General features: G+C 49.1%; 1 protein-coding gene across 4 annotated transcripts in view; it reads right to left on the reverse strand.

Annotated features, from left to right (window-relative positions):
- Nucleotides 1-20,347, reverse strand: part of DENND2B (DENN domain containing 2B) — a 170,014-nt gene that overhangs the window by 38,438 nt on the left and 111,229 nt on the right. For all 4 annotated transcript variants that reach the window (XM_040327872.1, XM_040327873.1, XM_040327871.1 and 1 more), the window contains 6 exons: nucleotides 19,816-20,031; nucleotides 17,655-17,751; nucleotides 15,665-15,709; nucleotides 14,128-14,312; nucleotides 12,589-12,698; nucleotides 11,916-11,985 (listed from right to left, as the gene is read on the reverse strand). In XM_040327872.1, coding sequence (XP_040183806.1) covers nucleotides 11,916-11,985; nucleotides 12,589-12,698; nucleotides 14,128-14,312; nucleotides 15,665-15,709; nucleotides 17,655-17,751; nucleotides 19,816-20,031 — 723 coding nt within the window. The remainder of the gene's footprint in view (nucleotides 1-11,915; nucleotides 11,986-12,588; nucleotides 12,699-14,127; nucleotides 14,313-15,664; nucleotides 15,710-17,654; nucleotides 17,752-19,815; nucleotides 20,032-20,347) is intronic.

A 20,347-nucleotide genomic window follows, 5' to 3' on the forward strand; every position in this document is an offset into this window, starting at 1 on the left:
ATTAAGATATGGCTTGTGAACATAACTGGCACTAACACTTTTTTTTATGATTATATATATATATTATAAATAAAATATTATAAAATATAATTAAAAATATATATATTTATATATATATATTTATATATATATATATATATATATATATATATATATATATATATATATATATATATATATATATATATATATATTTTTAATTATATTTTATAATATTTTTTTATATATATATATATATATATATATATATATATATATATATATATATATATATATATATATATATATATATATAAAATAATATAACTGTATTTAAATTATTTTATTTATATTTTTATATATATATATATTTTAATTATATTTAATTAATTATACACACATACATACACACACACACATACACACATTATATATATATATATATATATATATATATATATATTATATATATATATATATATATATATATATATATATATATATATATATATAAAAATTAATTATATTTTATAATATTTTATTTATAATATATATATATAACATAAAAAAAAGTGTTAAAAAGCAAATATATATTTATTAAAATATGGTTAGGAGGACATTTTATTATTTTTTAATTTATGTGTGTGTGTGTGTATATATATATATATATATTTAAATTAAAAAAATAATAAAATGTCCTCCTAACCATATTTTAATAAATATATATTTGCTTTTTAACACTTTTTTTTATGTTATATATATATATTATAAATTAATAAAATATGGTTAGGGAGACATTTTATATATATTTTATATTATATATATATTTTTTTATAAAAAATTTGTTAAAAAGAAAAATAAATACAATGTCCCCCCCAACCATATTTAAATATATACACACATACATGCCAACAAATATTTTAAACCCTGAAGTGGATATAAACCCCAAACTGCACGACTTCAAGGTTTTCTCTATACACCTCTGTGAGGTTTATTCTGTGAGATATTCGTCGCACGAATGTCAGTAGCGTTCCTGTGCGCTGCATGAAATGTCCCGTAATTTCGGTAAGAGATTAATGCCCGTCTCTTCAGCTCCATCTAGTGGCCAGAATTTTATTTTTGCATTGAATTTGTTTCAGGAAACTATACCGCACTTTGGCCACTAGATGGAGCCAACAACACAGGCGTTAATCTTTAAAAAAAAAAAGGAAAAAAAGACAGGGCAGTTCATTCAGCCTGCTTTTGGACTTTTGCGCAGCAATGTTGTTTTATTAAATAGACCCCGGAGTGCAAAACAATTACATGTTTTTTAATAATAATATTAATAATAATAATAAATGTATTTTTATAAATATATTTTAACGAGTTCCCACCCAGGACAATTCTGACATCGCTCTTCTACATGTAAAAATCTGTATTTTTGCTGGAAAAATTACTCAGAACCCCCAAAACACACACATTATATTACATATACACACTATATTATATTATTATATATATATATATATATATATATACACACACACACACACACACAGAGACCCTAGAAAGAATTAAAAGGCAAACCTTTGTCACACAGTATTTGCGCAAAACGTAAACGCACTTTAATGAATTCCAACGCAAAAACAAAAAAATAAATAAAAAAATTATGTAACCCAATTTTTTGCGTAAAATATAAAAGATGATGTTACGCCGAGTAAATGGATACCTAACATGTCGCGCTTTAAAACTGCACATGCTTGTGGAAAAGCGCCAAACTTCGGTACCTAAAAATCTCCATGGGCGACGCTTTAAAAAAAAAAAAAAAATGTACAGGTTACATGTTTAGAGTTACAGAGGAGGCGATGGAGAAGGCGGGGGGGGAATAAGAGAAGGCGGGGGGAATGAGAGAAGGCGGAGGGAATGAGAGAAGGCGGGGGGGGGAATGAGAGAAGGCGGGGGGAATGAGAGAAGGCGGAGGGAATGAGAGAAGGCGGGGGGGGAATGAGAGAAGGCGGGGGGAATGAGAGAAGGCGGAGGGGGAGGAATGAGAGAAGGCGGGGGGAATGAGAGAAGGCGGAGGGAATGAGAGAAGGCGGGGGGGGAATGAGAGAAGGCGGGGGGAATGAGAGAAGGCGGAGGGGGAGGAATGAGAGAAGGCGGAGGGGGAGGAATGAGAGAAGGCGGGGGAGGGGGAATGAGAGAAGGCGGGGGGAGGGGGAATGAGAGAAGGCGGGGGGGGGGGGGGAATGAGAGAAGGCGGGGGGAATGAGAGAAGGCGGGGAGGAATGAGAGAAGGCGGGGAGGAATGAGAGAAGGCGGGGGGGGGAATGAGAGAAGGCGGGGGGAGGAATGAGAGAAGGCGGTGGGGGAAGAGAGAAGGCGGGGGGAATGAGAGAAGGCCGAGGGAGGAATGAGAGAAGGCAGAGGGAGGAATGAGAGAAGGCAGAGGGAGGAATGAGAGATGGCAGAGGGGGAGGAATGAGAGAAGGTGGGGGGGGGGGAATGAGAGAAGGCGGGAGGGGAATGAGAGAAGGCGGGGAGGAATGAGAGAAGGCGGGAGGGGAATGAGAGAAGGCGGGGGGGAATGAGAGAAGGCGGGGGGAGGAATGAGAGAAGGCGGGGGGAATGAGAGAAGGCGGGGGGGAATGAGAGAAGGCGGGGAGGAATGAGAGAAGGCGGGGGGGAATGAGAGAAGGCAGGGGGGGGGAATGAGAGAAGGCGGGGGGGGAATGAGAGAAGGCGGGGGGGGAATGAGAGAAGGCGGGGGGGGGGAGGAATGAGAGAAGGCTTGGGGGGGAATGAGAGAAGGCAGGGGGGAATGAGAGAAGGCGGGGGGGAATGAGAGAAGGCGGGGGGAGGAATGAGAGAAGGCGGGGGGAATGAGAGAAGGCAGGGGGAGGAATGAGAGAAGGCAGGGGGAGGAATGAGAGAAGGCGGAGGGGAATGAGAGAAGGCGGAGGGAGGAATGAGAGAAGGCGGGGGGGAATAAGAGAAGGCGGGGAGGAATGAGAGAAGGCGGGGGGAATGAGAGAAGGCGGGGGGGGGAATGAGAGAAGGCGGGGGGGGAATGAGAGAAGGCGGGGGGAGGAATGAGAGAAGGCGGGGGGAGGAATGAGAGAAGGCGGGGGGAATGAGAGAAGGCGGGGGGAATGAGAGAAGGCGGGGGGGAATGAGAGAAGGCGGGGGGGAATGAGAGAAGGCGGGGGGGGAATGAGAGAAGGCGGGGAGGAATGAGAGAAGGCGGGGAGGAATGAGAGAAGGCGGGGGGGGGAATGAGAGAAGGCGGGGGAGGAATGAGAGAAGGCAGGGGGGGGGGGAATGAGAGAAGGCGGGGGGGAATAAGAGAAGGCGGGAGGGGAATGAGAGAAGGCGGGGGGGAATGAGAGAAGGCGGGGGGAGGAATGAGAGAAGGCGGGGGGAATGAGAGAAGGCGGGGGGAGGAATGAGAGAAGGCGGGGAGGAATGAGAGAAGGCGGGGGGGAATGAGAGAAGGCAGGGGGGGGGAATGAGAGAAGGCAGTGGGGGAATGAGAGAAGGCGGGGGGGAATGAGAGAAGGCGGGGGGAGAAATGAGAGAAGGCGGGGGGGAATGAGAGAAGGCGGGGGGGAATGAGAGAAGGCGGGGGGGAATGAGAGAAGGCGGGGGGGGGAATGAGAGAAGGCGGGGGGGGAATGAGAGAAGGCGGAGGGAGGAATGAGAGAAGGCGGGGGGGAATGAGAGAAGGCGGGGGGGGGGGATGAGAGAAGGCGGGGGAATGAGAGAAGGCGGGGGGGAATGAGAGAAGGCGGGGGGGAATGAGAGAAGGCGGGGGGGGGGGAAGGAGAGAAGGCGGGGGGGGGGGGGGGAAGGAGAGAAGGCGGGGGGGGGGGGGAATGAGAGAAGGCGGGGGGGAATGAGAGAAGGCGGGGGGGAATGAGAGAAGGCGGGGGGGAATGAGAGAAGGCGGGGGGAGGAATGAGAGAAGGCGGGGGGGGGGGAATGAGAGAAGGCGGAGGGAGGAATGAGAGAAGGCGGGGGGAATGAGAGAAGGCGGGGGGGGATGAGAGAAGGCGGGGGAATGAGAGAAGGCGGGGGGGGGGGAATGAGAGAAGGCGGGGGGGAATGAGAGAAGGCGGGGGGAAGGAGAGAAGGCGGGGGGGAATGAGAGAAGGCGGGGGGAATAAGAGAAGGCGGTGGGGGAATGAGAGAAGGCGGGGGGAGGAATGAGAGAAGGCGGGGGGAGGAATGAGAGAAGGCGGGGGGAATGAGAGAAGGCGGGGGGAATGAGAGAAGGCGGGGGGAATGAGAGAAGGCGGTGGGGGAATGAGAGAAGGCGGGGGGAGGAATGAGAGAAGGCGGGGGGAATGAAAGAAGGCGGTGGGAGGAATGAGAGAAGGCGGGGGGAGGAATGAGAGAAGGCGGGGGGAGGAATGAGAGAAGGCGGGGGGGGAATGAGAGAAGGCGGGGGGGGGAATGAGAGAAGGCGGGGGGGAATGAGAGAAGGCGGGGGGAGGAATGAGAGAAGGCAAGGGGAATGAGAGAAGGCGGGGGGAAGAATGAGAGAAGGCAAGGGGAATGAGAGAAGGCGGGGGAATGAGAGAAGGCGGGAGGGAATGAGAGAAGGTGGGGGGGAATGAGAGAAGGCGGGGGGAGGAATGAGAGAAGGCGGGGGGGGGAATGAGAGAAGGCGGGGGGAGGAATGAGAGAAGGCGGGGGAGGAATGAGAGAAGGCGGGGGGGGGGAATGAGAGAAGGCGGGGAGGAATGAGAGAAGGCGGGGGGAGGAATGAGAGAAGGCGGGGGGGGGGATGAGAGAAGGGGGGGGGGAATGAGAGAAGGCGGGGGGGAATGAGAGAAGGCGGGGGGAGGAATGAGAGAAGGCGGGGGGAGGAATGAGAGAAGGCGGGGGGGGGGAATGAGAGAAGGCGGGGGGGGGAATGAGTGAAGGCGGGGAGGAATGAGAGAAGGCGGGGGGAGGAATGAGAGAAGGCGGGGGGGGGGATGAGAGAAGGGGGGGGGGAATGAGAGAAGGCGGGGAGGAATGAGAGAAGGCGGGGGGAGGAATGAGAGAAGGCGGGGGGGGGGGATGAGAGAAGGCGGGGGGGGATGAGAGAAGGCGGGGGGGATGAGAGAAGGGGGGGGGGGAATGAGAGAAGGCGGGGGGGAATGAGAGAAGGCGGGGGGAGGAATGAGAGAAGGCGGGGGGGGGAATGAGAGAAGGCGGGGGGGGAATGAGAGAGGGGGGGGGGGAAAGAGAATGCTTGGGGGGGGATGGGTGAAGGATTGCAGAGGGGGAGGTGTGGAAGGATATCAGGTGTCAGTGACATGGGGGGGGGGGTGATTTGGATGAAGGTTTTGCCCCCGTAGTTCCTTACTTGCCCCCAGGAGGGCACATTGAACCTTTCTCGATCTATACACCAGAAGAAGTCTCTCCTATAAATAGAGGACGTCTCTCCAGACTTTTTATCGGGAACATTTGCCGATCCCGTGTTTGTTTGGCGGGAGGTTTGGTGACACCCGGCTGGAGATCGGCGCTCTCAGATATCTCCATAGAAAACCTTTTATTGTTGTAGATACAAAGTAGCGGAATGAGTCACGACTCCCAGCGGCGCCAATCAGAGTTCAGCTTTGGGGAAAACACTCCAAACACGGATCTGGTTACAGATCGGCGCGGTGACGATCCGAATCCTTAACTCCTTCCCTGCACACTGCCGGGACATAGCGATGCGTCATCGAGGATCATTAATACTGATCAGCAATCCTTCTCTGTGCGAAGCTTCTGATGCACACTGCCGAGTGAAGCAGAAGTCAGTGATGTCACTTTACCGTTAGTGATGTCACGTCCCCAGATCTCGTTGGTCCTCCAGGCTATAATGGCGTCGGCGCATTTCCATGAAGTAGATCTAAACAAAATCATTAAAATCGAATTTCCAATCTACCACATGAACTAAAATCCTCCCTGGTGATCCCGCCGTGAAGGTCCTTCGCCATCTGCTGGTCATTACTCAACACTGCAGTTACATTTTTTACACACACCTGCCCCATTAGAAGTGCTTAAATAGACTGCTGGACATGTGTCTGATCAACAGGCAAGTCTGTCTACTCCACGATTACAGATTTTTCTCTCTCTCTAAAATTCTCTCTTACTCTTCACCCTCCGGAATTGTTTGGGCAGCGCTGGTACTCGTCTGTTCTGTGCTTATTATCTCCGCTCGTCCGGTCTGCATCTACCCGTCTGAAACCTGCACTCTGCTCCGGACTCCGGATCTGCCCCGAATCTGACCTCCAACTTTCTGTTTTTTCTTACCATCTGTCCATGGAGCTGCACCACTCTATTGTCTGCCCTGCTTTATAGGTGACCGTCTTCCACTGAACTCCATGACACCTCTATTGGTATGGTATGATATGAGATCAGTGCGTCTCTGGGTACTGTACAAAAATATTCCCAGTGTAGTCCATAGGGCACCTTTTCTGACCATTTGCCAACGACGATGGGCCCAATATCCTCCATCTGACCACTGGCCATCAGTAATAGACCCGATATCCTCCATCTGACCAGTCCCCATCCACGATAGGCCCATCTCCTTCATCTGACCATTTCCCAACTACAATGGGCTCAATATCTTTCATCTGACCATTGGCCATCAGTGATAGACCCAATATCCTCCATCTGACCATTGGCTTTCCATGATAGGCCCATCTCCTTCATCTGACCATTGGCCATCCGTGGTAGACTGATATCCTTCATCTGACCATTGGCCATCCATGATAGCCCCAATATCCTCCACCTGACCATTGGCTATCCACGATGAGACCAACATCCTCCATCTGACCATTGGCCATCTGTGATGGACCCAACATCCTCCATCTGACCATTGGCCATCTGTGATAGCCCCAATATCCTCCATCTGACCATTGGCCATCAGTGATAGTCCCATCTCCTTCATCTGACCATTGGCCATCCGTGGTAGACAGATATCCTCCATCTGACCATTGGCTTTCCATGATAGGCCCATCTCCTTCATCTGACCATTTCCCAACTACGATGGGCTGAATATCTTTTATCTGACCATTGGCCATCAGTGATAGTCCCATCTCCTTCATCTGACCATTGGCCATCCGTGGTAGACTGATATCCTCCATGATGCTTTCCATGATAGGCCCAATATTCTCCATCTGACCATTGGCTTTCCATGATAGGCCCATCTCCTTCATCTGACCATTGGCCATCCGTGGCAGACTGATATCCTTCATCTGACCATTGGCTTTCCATGATGGGCCCAATATTCTCCATCTGACCATTAGCCATCCATGATCGGTACAATTTCCTCCATCTGACTAATGGTCACCTGTACCATTTACAGAAGACCATTAGTCAGATGGAGGAAATTGTCATTGGCTAAGAATTGCCCAATATCCTTCATTTGGCTATTGGAAACCTGTAATGGGCCCAACATCCTGGATCTGACCATTGGCAATCTATGATAAGCCCATTATCCTTTGTCCGACCATTGGCCATCCATAACACCACCAATATCCTCCACCCGACCATTGGCCATCCATGGTAGGCCCATCTCCTTCATCTGATCAATAGCTTTACATGATAGGCCCAATATTCTCCATCTGAGCATTAGCCATCCACGATAGATACAATTTACCATTGCAGATGACCATTAGTCAGATGGAGGAAATTGTCATTGGCTAAGAATTGCCCAATATCCTTTATTTGGCCATTGGAACCCTGTAATGGACTCACCATCCTGCATCTGACCATTAGCCATCTGTGATAGCCCCAATATCCTTCGTCCAACCATTGGCCATCCATAATAAGCCCATTATCCTCCATCTGACCATTGGCTATCCAGGATCGGCTCAGTATCCTCCATTTGACTATTGGTCATCTGTAATGGCCCAAATATCCTCCATAGAACTATTGGCCATCTATGTAAGGCCCAATATCCTCCCTCTGACCATTCGCTATACACGATAGGCCTATATCCTTCATCTGACCATTGGCCATCTGTGATAGGCCTATATCCTTCATCTGACCATTGGCTTTCCACGATAGCCCCAATATCCTCCACCTGACCATTGGCCATCTGTGATGGACCCAATATCCTCCACCTGACCATTGGCTATCCACGATGAGACCAACATCCTCCATCTGACCATTGGCCATCTGTGATAGGCCAATATCCTTCATCTGACCATTGGCTATCACAGATAGCCAATGGTCAGATGGAGGATGTTGGTCTCATCGTGGATAGCCAATGGTCAGATGAAGGATATAGGCCTATCACAGATGGCCAATACCCTCCATCTGACCATTGGCTATCTGTGATGGACCCAACATCTTCCATCTGACCATTGGTAGTCTATGATAAGCCCATTATCCTTTGTCTGACCATTGGCTATCCACGATCGGCTCAGTATCCTCCATTTGACTAATGGTCATCTGTAATGGCCCAAATATCCTCCATAGAACTATTGGCCATCTATGTAAGGCCCAATATCCTCCATCTGACCATTCGCTAAACACGATATGCCTATATCCTTCATCTGACCGTTGGCCATCTGTGATGGACCCAAAATCCTCCATCTGACCATTGGCCATCTGTGATGGACCCAATATCCTCCACCTGACCATTGGCTATCCACGATGAGACCAACATCCTCCACCTGACCATTGGCCATCTGTGATGGACCCAATATCCTCCATCGGCCCTGTTAAGGGGGCGTCTCTTCCAGCTAGAAGCCCGCTGATTGGTCCATCATAGAAGTGCTTTATTGGATCAGGATTGCAGAATTTGGGGTAAAATGTAAACTATCGCAAAGCTGAAGAATCCTCAGAAGAAGCCTTCTCAAATGCCTCTGAACAGTGATCTGAATGTGGATTGCTTTTCAGAGGTATGCCAGTCTTGCCGTAGATCTAAACGCCATTCAAGTCTGCAAAGCGTTTAATAAAAAAAAAAAAAAGAGGACCAGCCGCTCCTGCCTGTTTGTTGGCAGCCTCTGCAGACTGACTAATGAAGACAACGAGGCCCTACTGAGCAGGAAGCAGAGCCTGCCCATGGAATGGAGAAATGTTCTCCATATAGAATCACAGGCTATAGAAGGTGAGAAGCGGAATGGATACATTCAATGACTCGGATGCGGAGAGGATCTGAATGTTGTGTCATCCCGGGAGGGAGAAGATTTCCAGCTGCTCCCCGGATCTCTCCCCTCCGGCGCCGGCCCTTTAAGAAGACGATTTGTTACAATTAAACAGAAATGTATCTCCAGGAGACAGAAATACAAATACTGAATCATCCTCCGACTCCGACCGACAACAAGTTTTATATGTTCTTCATGAAGCGCCCAGACTGGCGGCACGATCGTCATCAGAGGAGGGCGAACGTCTGCGGCTCAAGTGCCTCATAAATGTAGATAATATTTATATAACATTGTTCTGGCGTGAGACCCCGCCCCCCAGAAAACACGATGTACTAAGACACACAGAGAGGGGGAGGGGCCTCGTCACTGGATGGGACCCAATCAGATCGTAGTCACTGCCCTGCGGGGGGGGGGGGGGGGGCAGGGGGATATAGAAAACACCATGTACTAAGACAGGAGAACACACAGAGAGGGGGAGGGGCCTCGTCACTGGATGGGACCCAATCAGATCGTAGTCACTGCCCTGCGGGGGGGGGGGGGGGGGCAGGGGGATATAGAAAACACCATGTACTAAGACAGGAGAACACACAGAGAGGGAGGGGCCTCGTCACTGGATGGGACCCAATCAGATCGTAGTCACCGCCCTGACTGATGTCATCACTGGGGGGATTGTGCCAAGAGGATTGTTTTGGAGGAGATTTGTGCTAGGAGGGAGGATTTGGGGGGGGGGTTACTTTTATAAGGCAGAATTTGGAGTGGGGGCGGTTACAGGATTTGTACTAGGAGAGGGGGGGGGGATATTGGGGGCAGGGAGGGTGATTTGGGAGGAGGATTTACACTAGCAAGGGGATTTGGATTTGTACTAGAAGGGGGGTTTTGGGGGACAGGATTTACACTGGGGGGGGGGATTAGGATTTGTACTAGGAGGGGGGATTTGGGGGGACAGGATTTACACTAGGAGGGGGATTAGTATTTACACTAGGAGGGGGGAACTGGGGGACAGAATTTACACTGGGGGGGGGGGGGTTTGGACTAGGAGGGGGGATTTGGGAGACAGGATTTACACTAGAAGGGGGATTAGGATTTACACTAGGAGGGGGGAATTGGGGGACATAATTTACACTAGGGGGGGGATTTGGATTTTTACTAGAAGGGGGGATTTAGGGGAACAGGATTTACACAGGAGGTTTTTTTTTTTACACCAGGAGGGTAATTTGGGGATTAGGACTTACACTAGGGGGGGGGTTACACTAGGAGGGGGGATTTGAACTAGGAGGGGGGATTTGGGGGGACAGAATTTACACTAGGGGGGGATTTAGATTTTTACTAAAAGGGGGGATTTGGGGGACAGGATTTACACTGGGGGGGGGGGGTTTGTATTTGTACTAGGAGGGGGATGTAGGGGATGTGGGGGAACAGGATTTACACTGGGGGGGGGGGAGAATTTACACTAGGAGGGGGGAATCAGGATTTGTACTAGGAGTGGGGTTTTGGGGGACAGGATTTATACTGGGGGGGGGGATTTGGATTTGTACTAGGAGGGGGGATTTGGGGGACAGGATTTACACTCGGGGGGGGGGGGGTTACACTAGGAGTGGGGATTTGGGGGAACAGGATTTACACTGGGGGGGGGTTACACTAGGAGGGGGATTTGGGGGACAGCAGGATTTACACTGGGGGGGGGGATTTACACCAGGAGGGGGATTTGGGGGATTAGGATTTACACTAGGAGGGGGATTTGGGGGGGGGGGTCAGGATTTGTACTAGGAGTGGGGATTTGGGGGAACAGGATTTACACTGGGGGGGGGGGGATTTACACCAGGAGGGGGATTTGGGGGATTAGGATTTACACTAGGAGGGGGATTTGGGGGGGGGGTCAGGATTTGTACTAGGAGTGGGGATTTGGGGGAACAGGATTTACACTGGGGGGGGGGGATTTACACCAGGAGGGGGATTTGGGGGATTAGGATTTACACTAGGAGGGGGATTTGGGGGGGGGGGGTCAGGATTTGTACTAGGAGTGGGGATTTGGGGGAACAGGATTTACACTGGGGGGGGGGGGGGGGGTTACACTAGGAGGGGTATTTAGGGGACAGGATTTACACTAGGAGGGGTATTTAGGGGACAGGATTTACACTAGGGGGGGGATTTGGGGGGGGGGAGGGATTTACACTAGGTGCAGGAGGTGAGGAAATGCGCAATGCATTTCGTTCCGAATTAGTTTAACGAATTTTCGTCACAATTTGTCAATTCTGAAATATCCAAATTACCGAAAACCCGTTTGACAAATTTTTCCCAAACATTCATAAATTCAAAAATCTGAAAAACGAAAACAATAACTATTAAAATTCTAGGTATGGGAATTTCCTTTGGAATTTGTGGGTTAGTGAAAGTAAGGAATACGAATTTATCCGATTATAATGAATGCCGCATCCAAACGGAATGTAACAAATAATAATAAAAAGGTTTTTCTTATTGTTATTATTATTATTTCTTTGTTATTTTCCATTTGTTTAGATGCGGCCTCCTTCGTATCGGATAAATTCGTTACGTTCACTAACAGCCAAATTTGAAAGGAAATTTAAATACCTAGAATTTAATAATGAGTTATTTTCGAATCGTTATGATCGCATTCCATAAATTCGAAAAATGTTAATAACTAATTATTAAATTCTAGGTATTTAACATTAACACACAAAAAAAAAAAAAAAAAAAAAAATATATATATTTTTCGGCAGTGCCCATGTGTAGCGAGGCGTAACCGATAGCAACCCTCCGAGGGATGAATTCTGACGGATGACAATATAAAAAGCGTCTTCTTACCAGTAGGCGGCGACAATATCCGAACCTCCGGCTGCCATCTTCACCCGTCAGCATGAAGGAGAAAGTCTCACTAGAAGAGAGCAGACAGGAGCCCGTGTGACAATACAGACGTGGGAGAGACCAATTTACACAGACAGGAGCCCTGTGGGGGGGGGGGGGGGGATATCCGGGGTCTCCGACACCCCCGACGTCTCACTTTTGGGACAGAGAAAGAGATTGAGGACACAGATTCCTCCAATCCTGAAGATGAATGAACAGGAAGTGCTCTCTATACAGAGGCTCCCTGTTCATTCACAGACTGAACCATTGTAAACACAGGGAGGGCCGCAGGGGATTGGTTCCAGTAATTGTGCCCCCTCCTTGCTGCTCCCCCCCCCCCCATTGATCTTATGGGTCCCCGTTAGGTGCTATGCCCTTATCAGCAGGGTAACTATGGCAACTGCCATTCGGAACCTCCTGAAAATGCTGCTCGCCTGGCTCTAATTCTGGATCAGATAAGAATCTACATTCTGGTTCCAGGTGAGCGGAGCACAGCAGCCAGGCAGAGAGCATGTTCAGGAAGAGCTCCGGCATCCTCCTCAGTCCAGACGTCAGCGGCTGCAGCCAATTATCCCAGAGGTGGGAGTGTCCCCCCGGGCTGTACGCTCGCTGCGATTGGTCAGTGGCCACCTACCTGTTATACTCCGATACCGGCGTCCAATCCCGAGCGTCAGGGAAGCAGAATTGGGGGATGGCCTTCAGACGTTCCTCCGCCTCCCGCATCTGCTTCGTGGGCCTCTCTAGCTGTAAACGGCAAGATTGTGTTATATTCTATTCCTTTATTTTATATATTCTATTCCTTGCCTTTATTTTCTATTCCTTTTATATATTATATTAATTTATTTTCTATTCTCCTTTATTTTATATTCTATTAATTAATTTTCTATTCTATTCCTTTCTTTTTTTTTCCCATTCCATTATTTTATATTCTATTCCTTTTTACTTTATATTCCATTCCTTTATTTTCTATCCCTTTATTTTATATTTTATGCCTTTATTTTATATTCCATTTCATTCTATTCCTTTATTTTAAATTCCCTTATTTTATATTCATTTAATTTTCTATTCCATTATTTTATATTCTATTCCTTTATATTCTATTCCTTTATTTTATATTCTATTCTATTCCCTTATTTTATATTCCGTTATTTTATATTCTATGCATTTATTTTATATTCATTTAATTTTCTATTCCATTATTTTATATTCTATTCCTTTATATTATATTCCTTTATTTTATATTCTATTTTATATTCCCTTATTTTATATTCCGTTATTTTATATTCCTTTATATTCTATTCCTTTATTTTATATTCTATTTTATATTCCCTTATTTTATATTCCGTTATTTTATATTCTATGCATTTTATTTTACATTCATTTAATTTTCTATTCCATTCCTTTATTTTATTTTCTATTTTATTCCTTTATTTTATATTCTATGCCTTTATTGTATATTCTATTCTTTTATTTTTCTATTCCTTTATTTTATATTCTATTTCTTTATTTTATATTCTATTCCATTCTTCTATTCCTTCATTTTCTTTTCCATGCCATTATTTTCTATGTCTTTATTTTAGATTCATTTATTTTATATTATATGCATTTTAGATTTATTTATTTTCTATTACATTACATTCTATTCCTTTATTTTATATTCCCTTATTTTATATTCTATGCATTTATTTTATATTCATTTAATTTTCTATTCCATTATTTTATATTCTATTCCTTTATATTCTATTCCTTTATTTTATATTCTATTCTATTCCCTTATTTTATATTCCGTTATTTTATATTCTATGCATTTTATTTTACATTCATTTAATTTTCTATTCCATTCCTTTATTTTATTTTCTATTTTATTCCTTTATTTCATATTCTATGCTTTTATTATATATTCTTTTATTTTATATTCTATTCCTTCATATTCTATTAGAATTTCAGACAAATTGCATTCCGTTATTTCGGATTCGTTTAAAATCGTTACTATTTTAATTTGGAGATTTGTATAGATCCGAATTTCCAAATAACAAAATAAAAATGTGTCTGAACTTCGATTGGGAAGGAAATGATCGGCACTCGTCTTGTAAAATCCGAGGAGAGAAAAGGGGCGGGTCCCTCTGCTTGGGGAGGAAAGGGCCGGATGACGCCGGACGTTGGGGCGACGTACCTTGGGGAACTGGTAGGAGACTTCGGGGACGTAGTTGTTCTTGGAAGGTTTCTTCTTCATGGAGACGACCACAAAATACTCGAAGAGCTCGCGCTCCTGCCACTCGATCAGCTCCAGCTCCAGCGTCCGGTAGCTGGGCGCTCTGTTCAGCATGGACTGGATGTGGACCAATCGCTGTGTGTGAGCTGGAAGGACAGGGGGCGGGGACAGGGTCAGTCAGGAGGTCGTGTCCTTCAAAGGACGACACGTTTTGGGGCGGATCTCGGTGCTGGGGTCACTGCTGGGAGCTCAACTACCCCCTCCCAGCAGAGACTCACTGGCTCAACTACCCCCTCCCAGAAGTCACTCACTAGCTCAGCTACCCCCTCCCAGCAGAGACTCACTGGCTCAGCTACCCCCTCCCAGCAGTGACCCACTGGCTCAGCTACCCCCTCCCAGCAGAAACTCATCATTGGCTCAGCTACCCCCTCCCAGCAGAAACTCATCATTGGCTCAGCTACCCCCTCCCAGCAGTGACTCATTGGCTCAGCTACCCCCTCCCAGCAGTGACTCATTGGCTCAACTACCCCCTCCCAGAAGTCATTCACTAGCTCAGCTACCCCCCTCCCAGCAGAGACTCACTGGCTCAGCTACCCCCTCCCAGCAGTGACCCATTGGCTTAGCTACCCCCTCCCAGCAGTGACCCATTGGCTCAGCTACCCCCTCCCAGCAGTGACTCATTGGCTTAGTTACCCCCTCCCAGCAGAGACTCATTGGCTCAGCTACCCCCTTCCAGCAGAGACTCACTGGCTCAGCTACCCCCTCCCAGCAGAGACTCACTGGCTCAGCTACCCCCTCCCAGCAGTGACTCACTGGCTCAGCTACCCCCTCCCAGGAGTGACCTACTGGCTCAGCTACCCCCTCCCAGCAGTGACCCACTGGCTCAGCTACCCCCTCCCAGCAGTGACCCACTGGCTCAGCTACCCCCTCCCAGCAGTGACTCGCTGGCTCAGCTACCCCCTCCCAGCAGAAACTCATTGGCTCAGCTACCCCCTCCCAGCAGAAACTCATTGGCTCAGCTACCCCCTCCCAGCAGTGACTCATTGGCTCAGCTACCCCCTCCCAGAAGTCATTCACCAGCTCAGCGACCCCCTCCCAGCCTTCTATATGTAAAACACAGAGCTGAGTGCTGGGATTGGACCTGCGGGACCTCACTACATCCATTATGAATTTCGAGGATGAATTTGCTCCACAGTGCCTGCGGCTGCAGAGGTCAATGTGGGCGGGGTTTTAAACTTAATTTGGGTCTTATAAACGAATATAGAAACATTTGAATGGTCAGAACATTTTATATTATGTGGCAGGTGGAATATGAACACCCCAAAGTGGGCGGAGACACCCCAAAGTGGGCGGAGACACTCCAAAGGGTCGCGCGTTATATAAAAGACTCCGCCCACCTGAAATGGATCACTTTTGGGTGGATTGGCTCATTCATTATTACTTGGAATATTTGTATTGGGGCTTCACCAATGAGGGTGAGGAAGGGGCGGAGTCTCACCTTTGAAGCGGTCGTCGGAGTCACTTTCGGTCTCGCTGTTGTCATCTGCGCAAAAAAAGAAAAAAGAAAGAATATGAGTGGCAGAGACCCGAGGGGCGGAGCACAGAGAGGGCAGAGCACAGAGGGGGCAGAGCACAGAGAGGCAGAGCACCGAGGGGGCAGAGCACAGAGGGGGCAGAGCACAGAGGGGGCAGAGCACAGAGAGGCGGAGCACAGAGAGGCGGAGCACAGAGAGGCAGAGCACAGAGGGGGCAGAGCACAGAGAGGCGAGAGCACAGAGAGGGCAGAGCACAGAGGGGGCAGAGCACAGAGAGGCGGAGCACAGAGGGGGCAGAGCACAGAGGGGGCAGAGCACAGAGGGGGCAGAGCACAGAGGGGCGGAGCACAGAGGGGGCAGAGCACAGAGAGGCGGAGCACAGAGGGGGCAGAGCACAGAGGGGGCAGAGCAAAGAGGGGGCAGAGCACAGAGGGGGCAGAGCACAGAGAGGGGGATGAGCACAGAGGGGGATGAGCACAGAGAGGCGGAGCACAGAGAGGCGGAGCACAGAGGGGGCAGAGCACAGAGGGGGCAGAGCACAGAGGGGGCAGAGCACAGAGAGGCGGAGCACAGAGAGGCGAGAGCACAGAGGGGGCAGAGCACAGAGGGGGCAGAGCACAGAGGGGGCAGAGCACAGAGAGGCGGAGCACAGAGAGGCGGAGCACAGAGAGGGCAGAGCACAGAGGGGCGGAGCACAGAGAGGCGGAGCACAGAGAGGCGGAGCACAGAGAGGCGGAGCACAGAGGGGGCGGAGCACAGAGGGGGCGGAGCACAGAGAGGGCGGAGCACAGAGGGGGCAGAGCACAGAGAGGCAGAGCACAGAGGGGGCAGAGCACAGAGGGGGCAGAGCACAGAGGGCAGAGCACAGAGGGGGCGGAGCACAGAGGGGGCGGAGCACAGAGGGGGCGGAGCACAGAGGGGCGGAGCACAGAGGGGGCAGAGCACAGAGAGGGCAGAGCACAGAGAGGCGGAGCACAGAGAGGCGGAGCACAGAGAGGCGAGAGCACAGAGGGGGCAGAGCACAGAGAGGCGGAGCACAGAGAGGCGAGAGCACAGAGGGGGCAGAGCACAGAGGGGCGGAGCACAGAGAGGCGGAGCACAGAGGGGGCAGAGTACAGAGAGGCGGAGCACAGAGGGGGCAGAGCACAGAGGGGGCGGAGCACAGAGGGGCGGAGCACAGAGGGGCGGAGCACAGAGGGGGCGGAGCACAGAGAGGCAGAGCACAGTGGGTGCAGAGCACAGAGAGGCGGAGCACAGAGGGGGCAGAGCACAGAGAGGCGGAGCACAGAGGGGCATTATATATGCAGGTTCTGCCCACTTTTTATTGGCTGTATTGTGCTGATCATCCCTAGAAACAGACGCTTGGCAGTCTCTAATGATGTGAAATGCACACAATGCTCCAATGCTCATGTCAGGCGAAAATTTAATTTGAATAATTTTGTAAATCGAACTCGAAAATCAGAATTATTTTGCTAGAAAATTACGCAGAACCCCCAAACATTATATATATATTTTCTAGCAGACACCCTAGGGAATAAAATGGCGGTCATTGCAACATTTTTTTCCTTGCACGGTATTTGCGCAATAATTTTTCAAACGCCTTTTTTTGGGGGAAAAAAAAACGGTTTCATGAATTAAAAAAATAGCAAAACAGTAAAGTTTGCCCAATTTTTTTTTGTAGAATGTGAAAGATGAAGTTACGCCGAGTAAACAGATACCTAACATATCACGCTTTAAAATTGCGCCCTTTGGTGGAATGGCGCCAAACGTCGCTACTTAAAAATCTCCATAGGTGACGCTTTAAATTTTTTTTACAGGTCACTATTTTCGAGTTACAGGGAATCACAGAACACACAGTGGGGGGATGGGATGATTTGGGGGGCGGGGGGATGGGATGATTTGGGGGGCGGGGGGATGGGATGATTTGGGGGGCGGGGGGATGGGAGGATGTACCTCGCAGGGAGGCGGTCTCAATGTTGGACATGGAAAGTTTCTTCAGACGTTTCTTCCCTCTCTTGGCGCTGTAGATGGAGTTGATCCTCTGGACGAGCTGCAAGAAGAGCAGAAGAAGTGATTAATCTTCCATCGGGTCTCCGCATTGCTCCTCAAACATTCCACATCTCATATCACTCAACCATAATCCCGACACCAAACAACCCCGACACACCCGTAACCCCAACTCTGACCCCGACACACCCGTATCCTCACACCAATTCTAATCCTTACTCTAATGCCAACCCCCATCTCCAACCCCGACCGTGACCTTAATGCCAACCCCCAACTCCAACCCCGACCGTGACCTTAATGCCAACCCCCAACTCCAACCCCAACCGTGACCTTAATGCCAACCCCCAACTCCAACCATGACCTTAATGCCAACCCCAACTCCAACCCCAACCATGACCATGACCTTAATGCCAACCCCAACTGTGACCTTAATGCCAACCCCCAACTCCAACCCCGACCGTGACCTTAATGCCAACCCCCAACTCCAACCCCAACCGTGACTTTAATGCCAACCCCCAACTCCAACCATGACCTTAATGCCAACCCCCAACTCCAACCGTGACCTTAATGCCAACCCCCCAACTCCAACTGTGACCTTAATGCCAACCCCCAACTCCAACCCAAAATGTGACCTTAATGCCAACCCCTAAGTCCAACCCCAACCGTGACCTTAATGTCAACCCCCAACTCCAACCCTGACCTTAATGCCAACCCCCAACTCCAACCGTGACCTTAATGCCAACCCCCAACTTCAACCCCAACCTTAATGCCAACCCCCAACTGTGACCTTAATGCCAACCCACAAGTCCAACCCCAACCGTGACCTTAATGCCAACCCCCAACTCCAACCCCAACCATGACCTTAATGCCAACTCCAACCCCAACTGTGACCTTAATGCCAACTCCAACCGTGACCTTAATGCCAACCCCCAACTCCAATCGTGACCTTAATGCCAACCCCCAACTCCATCCCCAACCGTGACCTTAATGCCAACCCCCAACTCCAACCCCAACCATGACCTTAATGCCAACCCCCAACCCCAACCGTGACCTTAATGCCAACCCCCAACTCCAACTGTGACCTTAATGCCAACCCCCAAGTCCAACCCCAACCATGACCTTAATGCCAACCCCCAACTCCAACACTGACCTTAATGCCAACCCCCAACTCCAACCATGACCTTAATGCCAACCCCCAACTCCAACCCCAACCGTGACCTTAATGCCAACCCTGTGACCTTAATGCCAACCCCCAACTCCAACCATGACCTTAATGCCAACCCCCAACTCCAACCATGACCTTAATGCCAACTCCAACCGTGACCTAATTGCCAACCCCCAACTCCATCCCCAACTGTGACCTTAATGCCAACCCCCAACTCCAACCATGACCATGACCTTAATGCCAACTCCAACCCCAACTGTGACCTTAATGCCAACTCCAACCGTGACCTTAATGCCAACCCCCAACTCCATCCCCAACCGTGACCTTAATGCCAAACCCCAACTCCAACCCCAACTGTGACAATAATGCCAACCCCCAACTCCGACAATAATGCCAACTGTGACCTTAAAGCCAACCCCCAACTCACACCCCAATGCTTATCCTAACTCTAATCCTAATGCCAATCCTAAATCTGAACCCAACGGTACCCTCAATACTAGCTCTACCCCCAACTCCACTGTTAACCCTTTCTTTATAAACAAAGTCACGTGATGTAAATTTGGCCCATCAATGGAGGATCGCTGTGTGAAGATTTTTGCTCGCCATTATTCTATACAGAACGCAATCTCTATGGGCCGGCCGGCTGCGCGGTTATTGAATGAAGATGTTCCATCGATCGTCTATTAATACGTTCCTCTTGGCAGAAGTTACTAAAAAACTTTATATAGAACTCTATTACGGGGAAGAGGAAGAGTGATGGAGGAACCCGGCCGGTTCACAGGCTAAAAATACTCAACTGGCCTGGAAACCAGAGGACGGCGCCCCCTCCTCGTGTCGCTCAGCTTCACCCAATAAACTCCCATCTCTGACCAACGGCCTTCCAGTTGAACGGCAGAGAAACAATTTTTTAAAAATGGCGCCCCCTGTGTCCCGTGTCCTCACCTTAGGGATCCTGCGGGCCCGGCGCGAGGTCAGGAGCCCACTGGCGGTGCTCAGGCTGTCCTCGTTCAGGCTGGAGGGGGAGGGGGGGATTGTCAGCTGGGCCAGCAGCAACATGTCGTCGTGACTGTGCCTTTTCGGCAGGCGGGTTACGCGGTGTCCCTTCCTCTCAGAGGAGCTCCCAACGCGCAAGGAACTCGGGCCCGACTTTGATGTGATCTAGGAGGAAACAAAAAAAAAAACACACCCGTCAGCCATTGTATTAAAAAGAGAACCGGTCACAGCTTGACTTAAACCTGCAGGTTTCCCAGCACCAGAGTGTGCACAGCAGCAGCTTCACACGAGCTGTGTAGATAAAAGGAATGCAGGTTCCAGGGCCTTATCCTGCCACCAGGGACCTGGACAAGCATGGAACCAGTGAAGCTGAACCCCCCACCCTCTATGGCTCTTCCAGGTCACCGACTCATTCCGCAGGATCGGCATGACAGCCCTGGAACCGGCACCTTTAAAAAAACAAGTCAGCAAATACAGATGT

The sequence above is a fragment of the Rana temporaria genome, chromosome 11 (genome assembly GCF_905171775.1).
Source record: "Rana temporaria chromosome 11, aRanTem1.1, whole genome shotgun sequence".
In the NCBI taxonomy this organism is placed as follows: domain Eukaryota; kingdom Metazoa; phylum Chordata; class Amphibia; order Anura; family Ranidae; genus Rana; species Rana temporaria.